Here is a 12,228-nt window from a genome sequence, read left to right as displayed (position 1 = left end):
TGGGAAATCAACACTTCCAGGAGCTGACATTATTACTCTGCCAGTTTGTTTTTGTCCCTGAAAGTTGGAGGGAGAAAAGGCCTAAGGAGTGGACAGTGGAGTGGAGGTGATGGCACTCTAGGGGCCCTTTATCTCACTGTCAACCACCTCTCAGTATGCTCATGTTATAACACAGTATAACACAATTTCTGTCTCTTTGCTTTTTTTTTTTAATTTTTTAAATATTTATTTATTTTAGAGACAGGGCACAAGCAGGGGAGGGGCAGAGAGAGCCGAAGACAGAATCCGAAGCAGGCTGCAGGCTCTGCGCTCTCAGTGCAGAGCCTGACGTGGGGCATGAACCCATGAACCATGAAATCATGACCCGAGCCAAAGTCGGACACCCAACCGACTGAGCCACCCAGGCGCCCCTCTTTGCTTGTTCTTACCAAAGCCCTGTCTGACCCATCAGGACAAAGTTGGGAGGAGAGGGCTGCCTGCAGCAGTGCAAGCAAAGCTTCTCGAACCTGGACCCGAGTGGCTGAGCTCGCCCTTTGCTCAGGGCCAGCCCAGTTCTGCACTTGCACACCTCTTTTGTGTCACCATCTGTGTCACTATCCTCTGTTTTCCTTTGGCATCATAGGCTTGCTTTTCCAGGAGAAATATTTTGTTTCCTAGGTACGAGCTTTATATTCATGTTACTACTTCCATATTCAGTTAATGGTTTAATTGTGCATTTAAAACAAAACAAAAACTTAATAAGAAGCCACTTCCCTAGTTGGACAGGAGAATTGAGGGCATTGCTTCTCTGAATGTGCTCTGGTTTCCTGGCCAAGAAGAGGTACATACAAGGGCCCTGAGAATATTTGCAGATGCAATTCCTCATACATTCATTTTTGAGTTATTGTGGAGAACAAGAAAAATATCAGAAGCTGGAGACATTTTCCCTGGGGGGAAAAAAGAGAATTCTGTAAACTAGTCCATGTTGATTCCAGACCAGATTCTAGAATATTCTGACAGAGGGGTGGCATATATACCTCAAACAGTGAGAAGTACTAAGAATTTCAACACAGATTCACAAAGAACAGGAGACTTTAGGCCAAGGGTCTCCACTCCATCAGGTTCATCTCATCTCATCAGGTTCATTGATCTTTGTTTTTCTTCCAGTTTTATAATTATCTTGTAATGTTCTTTCTATTGTCCTGAACTTACAGTCAAAAATAATACAGGGGCGTCTGGATGGCTCCCTCAGTTAAGCATCCGACTTCAGCTCAGGTCATGATCTCGCAGCTCTTGAGTTCGAGTCCTGCATCAGGCTCTGTGCTGACCACTCAGCTTCAGATTCTGTGTCTCCCTCTCTCTCTGTCTCTCCCCGCTTGTTGTCTGTCTGTGTGTCTCTCTCTCAAAATAAACATTAAAACAAAGTTAAAAAAAATAATATAAACATATGCATTACTTTTTAAAAAACAACATGTGTGTGTGCAGGTATGTGTGTACAGGTATGTACACATTCATATACATACAAATGCTATAACTGTAATATAAAGGAGGTTTTTAAGTGTGATAATAAAATTTATTCTCATGTGTAAATATTTGGTTATGACCATATTGGAAGGCATAATGAAGTTATCAGAAGCTATTACTAATATGTAGAATCACCTAGAATGCGGACTGCTACAAGTGTAGACTGTCAGATGTATTAGCATCACTCTTGGTGATGCGGTTGTCAGAAACGGTTAATATCTCTTTGTAAAAATCTGATCTGAACAAAACAAAGTATAATCTTCCTGTGATCTGCATAGAAGTTCTCTTTTTAGGAAATTAGCATGTATTAAAACCATGTTAAAAAAATATTTTGTGTCTATATGTAAAACTCTGAGTTGGGGCGAGGCTGACGTAATAAACATTTAAAGGTCCCATGGCAGACCTTCACTGTGCAGAAACAGCCTGCTAAAATGTTGCACGATGCCAAATGTGCCTGGCCTCCATGTGGCACCTATTAATCATGATAACACAGACCCCAGAGGGTGACCCTTTCCCTGTTGGGCTAACAAAAGAGTTTTGCATGGCCTTCTCTGCCAGATGGAAAAGCATAGACTGGCTGGCTGGCCTCACCCAAGAGGTTCAGGGCCATTGGCAAGGCCTGCTGGCAGGAGAGATATTTCTGGTGGCTTCCCTACTTCTCTACAAAGACTACCAAAGGCTGTTGGACATTGATCTTTGCTTTTCTTCCAGTTTTATTGAGCTATTAATTGACATATCACATTGAATAAGTTTAAGATGTACCACATAATGATTCAGTATTTGTATATATTACATAATGCTTACTATAGTAAGTTAACATCTATCACCTCACGTAGTTACAGCTTATTTTCTTGTGATGAGAACTTTTAAGGTCTACTCTCAGCAGCTCTCAAATATACACCGCAGTATTGTTAACTGTAGTCACCATGCTGTACATCACCTCCTCAGAACTTACAACTACAGGGGCACCTGGGTGGCTCAGTAGGTTAAGCGTCCGACTTCGGCTCGGGTCATGATATCACGGTTTGTCGGTTCAAACCCCGCATCGGGCTCTGACAGCTCGGAGCCTGGGGCCTCCTTTGGATTCTGTGTCTCCCTCTCTCTCTGCCCCTCTCACGCTCACGCTCTCTGTCTCTCTTAAAAATAAACATTAAAAAAATTTGCTTGTAAGTTTTTTTTTTAATGTTTATTTATGTTTGAGACAGAGAGAAACAGAGCATGAATGGGGGAGGGTCAGAGAGAGAGGGAGACACAGAATCCGAAGCAGGCCCCAGACTCCAGGCTGTCAGCACAGAGCCTGACGCGGGGCTCGAACTCACAGACTATGAGGTCATGACCAGACGAAGTCGGACGCTTAACTGACTGAGCCACCCAGGCACCCCTAAAAAAATTTTTTTTTAAAGAACTTCTATAACTACATGTTGGTACGTTTTGACCAACTTCACCCATTTCCCCCAGCCTGGACGTTGGTCGTTAAAATGTTGTTTGGATTAGATGTCCTTTTAAGATGCTTTCCAAGTCTGGGATTTCTGTTTCTCAATGATGATATTTTGGACTCTTCCAGTTGTTTTCATGTTAATAAGAAAATGCAATCACAGGGCGCCTGGGTGGCTCAGTCAGTTAAGCGTCCAACTCTCGGTTTCAGCTCAGGTCATGATCTCATGGTTTGTGGGTTTGAGCCCCGTGTCAGGGTCTGCACTAACAGTGCGGAGCCTGCTTGGGGTTCTCTCTACCTCTCCCTGCCCCTCCCCTGCTCACATGTGTGCTCATGCTCACTCTCTCTCTCTCATAAATAAATAAATAAATAAATAAATAAACTTTAAAAGAAAAAAATTGACAGTTGTTAAATGACAAAGATGCCTAGTACTACTATGATTTCTGCAACCTTTTCCGTTCTAAACCCTCTGGCTGAGTAGTTCTGTTCTTTCTCTGAGCTCTGCCACTTCTGACCCTCCTTTTCCTGTGGGGAGCGCCTTGCAGAGCTGTTGCCTCCACTGGGTCCAGCTGTCAGCCAGAGGACCTGCAGTCTTGGCCAACCTGCTCAGGCTGCAGGAGAAGGCTCCTCTGTGGGGGCACCCGGCTGTGTCAGTTGGAAGAGTGTGCATCTCTTGTCTCGGGGTGGTGAATTTGAGCCCCACGGTGGGTGTACAGATTACTTAAATACATAAGGAAAAAAAAAGAAGCTCCTGTGCAATTTTTTAGTGACTCCTTTTCCCTGGCATCACAGGTACGATACAGTGAGACTATATAGACCATGGCCGTGTGCGTGAGAGTCTTTGTTACCTTGTTTGATTCTCTTCCCGTAGGAATCAACTCCTAAAAGTTTAGAATTGAACTTTGACATGTCTAATATCAAGCTTTATTTTTTATTCAAGGCTATTTCTGATGCTTGGAAGCTACCCTTTCAGCCACAAAGATGGTCATAAATCTTTGCCTCCCACAGTTCAGACCAAGAATTTACTGCAACAAGGTAAACAAAACAAGTATATGCACATAAATATGCAATGGCTATTTTTCATGCTTTTCCCCATGTCTTGCCTTGTGTATGTGGACTTAATTTAGGTGTAATGTGCTTTCACCTTCACTGTTTTAAATCCCACCAGGTGATATTTAGGTAAGCATTGGCCAGGATGTACCCCTAGAATCATGCAGCACTGTTGCAAAGGGAGCTGTGGCTCATTTTCTGGAGGGTCGTGTTCATTGTGCTCCTCCCTCTGATGATAAAATTTAATTCTACTCAAAGTCACAGCAAAGGTAGAAATACTGTCTCCCCCAGAGGAATTCTCGCTTACTTCTCATGCTAGAAATAATGACTTGTATTTGTTATTTGGATTCCTTCTTCTTTATTTGAACTAAGTTGCTTTGCCTTTTGTGCAAAGGAGGTTATCTTTCCACAGCCCGGAGCAAGGAGTAAGGAAACTGCAAAAAGAGAATTGAGCCGTCCTTTAATTTTGAGCTTCTGCACACAGCATGCTGTTTCAGGTTCCCAGATTGCTAGCCTGATGTCTTTGAACAGAGACACAGGCTTCCTCCGCCATCTGAAAAGAACATTCTTATGAAACCTTTCACAGGCTGAAATGGCGTAAAATGAATATCCACTGCTTTCCGGAAGTTCATTTACAAGAGATCTACATTAGTGTGATACCAAAACTTGTTTTCGTAAAAGTAAAAATTCTCTTTGGATTTCTTTTGGTTAGCAAATACAGGTGCTAATATAGGTCTTATGTAAAAGCAAAGTGGTGTGATAGGAACTTTCAGAAAGAGGGAGGCATACCTCTACCTTAAAATTTCCACTGGTTATGACAAATATTAGGAATATTAAGAGGGGGAGAAGTTACTCACAATCCCACCCCCTAGCATATTCACTGCTCTAGATTTCGTATAGTCTTTTGTGGTCCTTGTTGGTGAACACACTTTTTTTTTTTTTAATGTTTATTTATTTTGAGAAAGAGAGAAAGCATGAGCAGGGGACGGGCAGAGAGAGAAGAGAGAGAATCCCAAGCAGGCTCCATGCTCGGTGTAGAGCCTGATGTGGGGCTCGATCTCATGACAATGAGATCATGACTTGAACTGATATCAAGAGTCAGATGCTTAACTGACTGAACCACCCAGGTGCCCCCACACTTTTGTTTTTGACCAAGTTCCCTCAGTCATAGATTCACAAGAAGATTGTCCACAAGAAGATTGCTATGGAAATTTAATAACTGATAGAGTCCAAATACAAAATTAAGAACTGTAACGAACATCTTTGTTTTCCCCTAAATCTCTGTGGTTTCATCCTCTACAATAAAAAAACACTAGTAGAGCTGTCCTTTTTTCTCACAGACATTATTTTGAAGGGATTTTTGTTTGGATTGAGCAGACTTTTGTTGCTTGTATTTTTCAAGGATGGGCAGTACTTGGGGACACGGTTGCCCTCAGCCCTTGACCTGATAACCTTGAGTGCCTCCCCGCAAAAAAACCCTGGTGAATTCAGTATAATAGAGGAAAGTTTAAATGAGGAACTTAAGACTTTCTTTAAATAATTGTCTAAAAAGTAGCAAATTCTTGAAATCTAGGTGTCTTCATTTGGATCTCATCAAGTGAATGCGTGTCTTATTTGTCATTAACTCTAGATATCAGCTGATGGTTATGAAGTAGAAAATCTCATCTCTGAAGACCTGACAAAGAGAAGTCATGGTTTTAGGACAGAGTATTTCATTAAGCCACCAGTCTACGTGATAGTTTCCTTTCCCTTCAGTGTGGAAATCTGTAGGATTAACATAGACCTCACAGCTGGGGGAGGCCAGAATGTCACCGGCCTGGAAATGTACACATCTGCCTTATCCAGCAGAGCATCTTGGAATGCCCCCGAGTGTCGGACCCTGGGCCCCGCCGAGCCGTCCATCCCAGACAAGGAGGCGTTCACCTTAGTAGGCAAAGTCTTATTGAAAAACCAGAGCCAAGTGGTGTTTAGTCACAGGGGCTTCAAGGCCAGGCCACCTTTTGGCCCAATGGACGCCACACTCCCCTCTCCTGCTGTTGTGGCACAGGAGCTCTGGAATAAAGGGGCTCTTTCCCTTAGCCACGTGATCCATCTCAAGATCTGTATCACCCACGTGACAGGCAGCGGTATCCCTTGCATCAAGCGATTGGAAGTGTGGGGTCAGCCAGCTAAAACCTGCTCTCAGGAGGTGATAGACAGTGTCCTGCTGGTTGCCTCAGAGAGCCTCCCTCAGGACTTGACTCTGCAGGCCCCAGCCTTGCCCATGGAGAGTGACTGTGATCCCGGAAGCCTGTCTGAGGGCCAGCAGGCCCCCTCCAGCCTGCAGGAGCTAGCCGAGGTGATTCAGGATGTGCCTGAGGAGTTCCTGGATCCCATCACCCTGGAGATCATGCCTTGCCCCATGCTGCTGCCTTCAGGCAAGGTCATCGACCAGAGCACGCTGGAAAAGTGTAACCGCAGCGAAGCCGCCTGGGGCCGAGTGCCCAGTGACCCTTTCACGGGGGTAGCCTTTACTCCACACTCCCAGCCCCTGCCTCACCCCTCCCTGAAGGCCCGGATCGACCATTTCCTGCTCCAGCACTCCATTCCGGGCTGCCACCTGCTTGGGAGAGCACAGACTGCATTGGCAGTGACACCTTCTTCCATTGCTCTGCCCTCTCGGAAAAGGAAGATGGAGCAGACTGAACATGCCCCGGACAGTAGCCTTGGGGTAAACGCTTCCTGTTTTTCTACCACAAGCCTTCTGGTCTCACCCACTACCTCAGAGCACACCGCTAAGAAAATGAAAGCTGCCAGTGAACTTGGGCTGACACATATGGACTGCTCAACAGGTAATCCATGCCCTGCTTCCATGTCCGCTGCCCTCCCTGTGCTTCCCAGGTGACACGTGGCACTATTGCCCTGTGCTTTATGTTTTGCCGTCTTAAGTTATCCCAAAACTTACTGGCTTAAAGCACCACACATTCATTATCTCATAGCTTCTCTGGTCAGGAAGCCAGGATAGTTCGGCTGGGTCACCTGCTGCGGGGTCTTCTCCAGCTGCTGTCAAAGTGTTGGCTGGGGCTGCAGCCGCTTCATGGCTTGACTGGGGAAGGATTCACTTGTAAGCTCATTCCTGTGATTGTTACAGGATTCGGTTCCTGGCCGAACTATTGTTCCGAGGGCCTCTCTTCCCTGTTGGCTGGTCTTGGCCAGCAGACTCCGTCTGTCCTCAGTTCCTTGCCACATGGGCCTCTCAAGGGCAGCACATGACACGGTAGCTGTGTAAGCACAAGATGGAAGTCATAGTCTTATATTACCTAATTGTGGAAGTGGCATCCCTTCATTTTTGCTTTATTCTGTTAGAAGCAAGTCACTAAGTCTGGCCCACACTCAAGGGGAAGGGGGTACCCTTGGGCATGAGTCTCTGGAGGTGGGTCTCATTGGGAGCCATTTCAGACACTCTCCCACACCTTTGATTCCTATTTTATTCAGTCATGTTTTTAAATGTTTTTAATTCAGTGTTTTTATCTAAGATTGGTGGTTGAATTTTGTCTAATGCCTTTTCAATATCAGTGGAGATGGTACTATGATTTTTCATCCTTAGATCTTTTAGTGTGAAAAAATACATTAATAGGCTTCTTAATATTCAACCGTTATTACATTCCTGGAATAAACTTCATTTGGTCATGCTTCTTTTAATGTTCTGCTTGGTTCTGTTTGCTAGCGTTTTATTTTGGATAAATAATTTGAACTGTCATATACACATACCATCTCTGGTCATGTTTTGTTACCAAAGATTTGTGTGCTCCCTAAGAAGAATTAAGACATTTTCCTGTACTCAACTTTAGAACAATGTAAGAGTATTAGAATAATTTCCTCTTTCCATATTTGGTAGAATTTGCCCATGATTGTTAGTGCCTGGTGCTTTTGGAGCTAACTCTTTGACACTTTCTTTTTCCTTATGAAAATAAATCTGTTTAGATTTTATCATTCTTGTAATATCCTCTCTTACTGTAAAAGCCCTATGCAAATAGTGCACTTAAAGGTTACATCTATGTCTTCTCTGGTTTTGAGTATAGATTTTAGTCAACATGACCCCTGGAAACTCCTGGAAGCATCTGAGGTGCAGTGGGGTGAGACAAAGAAAGGTCCTTAGACCCTGATGTCTGTAAGGTCAGGTTTGTTGGTGATATAGGACCATGCTGACCTGTGCTTCAAGGCCCCAAGCAAGTCCTGCACACTGTAGACAAAATGTTCTACTCCCTACTTTGGGGCAGTTTTGTGAACCCTGATACCAGGCAGGTCTCTGGGTTCTTTCGTGGACAACTGTCTCACTCTCCCATTGCCTTCACCCTCAGCCTACTGCTTGGCTTTCTGTGAACCACACAGAGAAGGTCCCTTAGATAGTGGAGTGGGCAGAGTGAGGTCTTTGTCATTCTACTTGGTAATGACCACTTTGCTTTACTCAGCAGGAGAGAGAGAACGCAAATGCCCAGAGAGTGCAGGCCAGCAAACCCGCAGAGCGGGGAGGGTGGGGGCCCCAGAAGAGAGGAGATGAGGAAAAGCTGCTGGCGAGGGAATGGACAGGGAGCAGGGGCACAATGGTGGGCACCTCCTTGGCCTGCAAGGAGACCTTCTGAAAGTAGGGTGCAGTTCTGCAAATGAGCCACAAGGTGGCCCAGGCCTGCCCAGAAATCTTTCCAGGAGGAGGAAAGCTAGAGCTGGCCCAGAAACCCTGAAAGTGGTGTGGGATGGGTAGGAACGTCCCCAAGGCTTTGACTGCTGGTACTCCATCATCACAATCCACTAGCAGACGTCAGGGAGGAGTTTCTTTACATCTGCGTCCATTTGAAGTTAGAAGTACCGTTCTTGTGGTCCTCCAAGGACTTATTGCTTGGTCTTTTTTGCTGAACCTCTCTCTGGATATTGTGGTCTGTGCATCTCTTGTCAGGTCCTGTGTCCCACGAGCAGAAGCTGTCACAGAGCTTGGAAGTTGCCTTGACATCGACTCTTGGCTCCATGCCCTCCTTCACGGCTCGGCTGACCCGGGGACAGCTCCAACAGCTCGGCACAAGAGAGAGCAGCGCCTCCTGGAGGCCAGGCGCCGCCTCGGGTAACTGGGGCCCCATCCGTCTCGCCAGAGCCCGGGAGCAGAAGCCTGGGCCCTGCCTCTGGGGCTCCTGGGACTGCCATGCCCAACCTCCTTAGTGCCAGCAGCCAGCACCCGGGCCTCAGGGAGAACTCTGTCTCTTTCCTTTTCCAGGGGGAGCTGAGGGGCTCCTGTGAAGTTTAACTCTTCACAAGGAGAGCTTTCTCTAGTTAACTCTTGGTAATTCTGTGGACTTAGGGCTTGGCAACTCTGCAGTGTTTTTGGTAAGATCTAATATTAATTGTTCTGTCCTGGACTTTTGTTTCCTCTCCTTTGGTTAGTTTTCAGATCCAGTCTGTCTCCCATCTGACAGCTGGGCAGTTTATTTTAAGGAAGTGTGGAGAGAAGCTTGGGGGTTGTCTCCTTCGTCCCTTCCTGTTAACAGTTTCACTGGTGTTTAGAATAGAGCTGTAGCAGCTTTTGACTGAGGCAGTTTTTGCCCACAGTGAACCTGGGACCACATTAGATGATAGAATCAGTTAGGATACAAGGTGAGAGAACATGCCGGAATGCTAGGCAATTTTTACAAGATGAAGCCTGAAGGAGCCCGTGATAAGGTGTATGCTCGATTCTTGTTGCCCATCCAGAGCCAGGCCATTCTTACCTCTTCTTCTTCTCATCCACACCTCCGTTTCCCTTGTTTCCATCCTGACCATCACCAAGAACCTTCTCGTCCAGGTGACCGGTGGTTTCCACGGCTCCAGATGCAGTGGTTGCTCTCCCTTCCCCTCCCAGCAGTGTCTGATGCGGCTTGCCAGCCCCTCCTTCCTGAAACCCCTTCTCTCTTGGCCTTTCGGATCCTGCGCTCTTTTTCTCCCTCTTTTCACTGTCCCTTTGCAATTTCCACTTCGGACTCCTCTTCCAGACTCTGGTCCTGCAAACTCTTCTCTGCCCTGCCATCCCAGAGAGAACCCACTGGCCAGTGACTGCCCATGCTCCCCCCTGTGGCTCCTTCCTCTCCTTGGAACTCAGACCCTGACCTCCCTGACAGCTGCCTGGCACCTCCACGTGGGAAACCCCTGGATAGATGTTGAGTGAAGTTCTAACTCAGAACTGCAGACACGCCCCATCACCCCATTGCTAGTAAAGAGCAGCATCTTCTCTTGGGTCAGGCCTGTAACGTGGAGATTGTCCTTGGTGTCCTTCAGCCTTCCTGACATCCATTCATCCTCAAGTCCTGTACGTACTCTTCCAAAGTGGATCTCTGAGCACTCTGCTGCCACCCTGTCCCCTGTGCCGTCCCCTCCCCAGCCCCTCCCTGTCTCTTTCAGCAGCCCTGCTGCTCCCACACAGCCACTCTCACCTGTAATGTCCACCAGCGCATGGCACTTCACTTCTTAGACTCCTCCCAGGGCATCCCACTGATCCTAGAACAAAGTCTAAGCCCCTGCCGCTGGTGAAGTCCTGCGCACCCCAGCCTGCCCCCTTTGTAGCCTCACCTGAAGCCAGTCTCCGCCATCACAGCTCTGTGTCCTGTCTTTCTTTAATGGACCAGCCATTCCTTTTTTTTTTTTTTTTTTTTGCTTTGGTTTGGTTTTGGACCAACCATTCTTTGTACTTGCTGTCCCTCTCTTTCTGCATGGTCGGCCTCTTTTTTTCCCCTAAGCGACCACGCTTGCCCTCTCCAGAGGGGTGTGGAGTGGGGACAAAGCAGCCTCCTTAGGCTAGGGCCACAAGAGAAGGAAGCGCAGCAGGTGCAGCTTGGGGAGGCAGTGGCAGGACGTGGCCACTGCGGCCCTCATTCAGGGAGGCCCTGCGGGAAGCAGGGAAAGAGGGAGCCTGCCGCACAGGAAGGGGATTGACAGGTCAGGAGGGGCTGCCAGGCTGAAGAGAAGAAGCAGGTGCCAGGCTCAGTGGGTAACTCAGACCTCAGGCCTGCCCACGTGGTGCCCTCCCTCCTCCTTGGACCTGCCCAGCCCTGCTACACCTGCTCACTGTCTGCTGTCTCCTTTCTTGAGTCGTCTTGCCTTTCTTGTAGTTTATGTTATCAGGATGAGCTTGTGCCTCACTCTGACCGTAGCAGCCTGTTCCAGGGGGAAGCACATCCTGCTCAGAGACTGGGAGGGAGGGCTCAGTGCGGTCCGCTTGCCTTCAGAAGCCAGCTTTTCTTGGGCACTCACTGGAGCACCAAGATTTGATGATTGAGGGGAGGTCTCCCAGGTGTCCTGGCTCCCCAACACCCTCTCCTCCCAGAGCAGCCAGAAGTGGCCCCAGGAGGGATAAAGCCATGCCGCTGAAGGGGTGGAGGGTGGGGAAGCTTCTTGTCCCACTTCAGGCTCATGCCCTGCCATTAGGACGGAGCCTGGACCAGGGGACAGCTTTCGCCTCACCTTGGCCTATTTTCCTCCCTGATTTACCAGAGCAGCCTGGGAGCATCCCGGGGCCCGAGTGTGCCTCCTGCAAAAGAGCGTTTTCTCCCTACTTCAAAAAGGAGCCTGTGTACCAGCTCCCCTGTGGCCACCTCCTATGCCGGCCCTGCCTGGGTGAGAAGCAGCGCTCCCTGCCCATGACGTGCACAGCCTGCCAGAGGCCATTTGCCAGCCAGGACGTGCTGCGTGTCCACTTCTGAGTGACCGGCCCCAACCTGAGAAGACCTGTCGATGGGAGGAGCTGAGGGAGTGTGTGTGTGGGGTTGGGGGGCACGATCCCCTGATGAAGTCAGGCCAAATCCCAAGCACAGAGGGGCCCTTTCCTCCCCAGGGGCTTTCCCTTTGCCTCCTTCCAGAGTGTAGCACCCGGGCCAGAGCACAGGGGAGGGGCGCTCCACTCCTGCTCAAGTGGCAATAGGGTAACAAAGCCATAGTTTGGGCTGGGAGGGATAGCGGATGTATCCCTGCCCTCCTGTGCCTCCCTGCCGCCCCCCTGCCAGAGCCCAGGGCCTGTTGGAGCCAGCCCCACCCTGCCAAGGGCCCCCTGAGTTGTCTGCACACACACCCAGCCTTGCAGGATGGACCCGAGTGGAGCATGAGAGACCATGGCTTGAGAGCTCAAGGACAGCCTCCACCCGTGGGGTCACCTAGGGTGTTCCGTGGCTGGAGTCTGCGGTGAGTGACTCAGCCCCCGACTGGCAGACGACTCTGAGCCTTAATAAAGCGATGGTTGACGTCTG

At 48.2% G+C, this 12,228-nt stretch overlaps 1 protein-coding gene across 4 annotated transcripts in view; it reads left to right on the top strand.

Annotated features, from left to right (window-relative positions):
* UBOX5 (U-box domain containing 5) overlaps positions 1–12,228 on the top strand; it is a 37,359-nt gene extending 25,131 nt beyond the window's left edge. For 3 of the 4 annotated variants that reach the window (XM_015078140.3, XM_015078141.3, XM_027069694.2), the window contains exons 2-5: positions 3,879–3,973; positions 5,619–6,819; positions 8,922–9,083; positions 11,480–12,228. In XM_015078140.3, coding sequence (XP_014933626.2) covers positions 3,920–3,973; positions 5,619–6,819; positions 8,922–9,083; positions 11,480–11,688 — 1,626 coding nt within the window. In that variant the 5' untranslated portion in view covers positions 3,879–3,919 and the 3' untranslated portion in view covers positions 11,689–12,228. The remainder of the gene's footprint in view (positions 1–3,878; positions 3,974–5,618; positions 6,820–8,921; positions 9,084–11,479) is intronic. The other variant, XM_015078142.3, reaches the window with a different exon arrangement.

This window comes from Acinonyx jubatus, chromosome A3 (genome assembly GCF_027475565.1).
Source record: "Acinonyx jubatus isolate Ajub_Pintada_27869175 chromosome A3, VMU_Ajub_asm_v1.0, whole genome shotgun sequence".
Classification (NCBI taxonomy): Eukaryota; Metazoa; Chordata; class Mammalia; order Carnivora; family Felidae; genus Acinonyx; species Acinonyx jubatus.
Note: the sequence above shows the minus strand (reverse complement) of the source record. Positions and strands in the feature narration are given on the sequence as shown.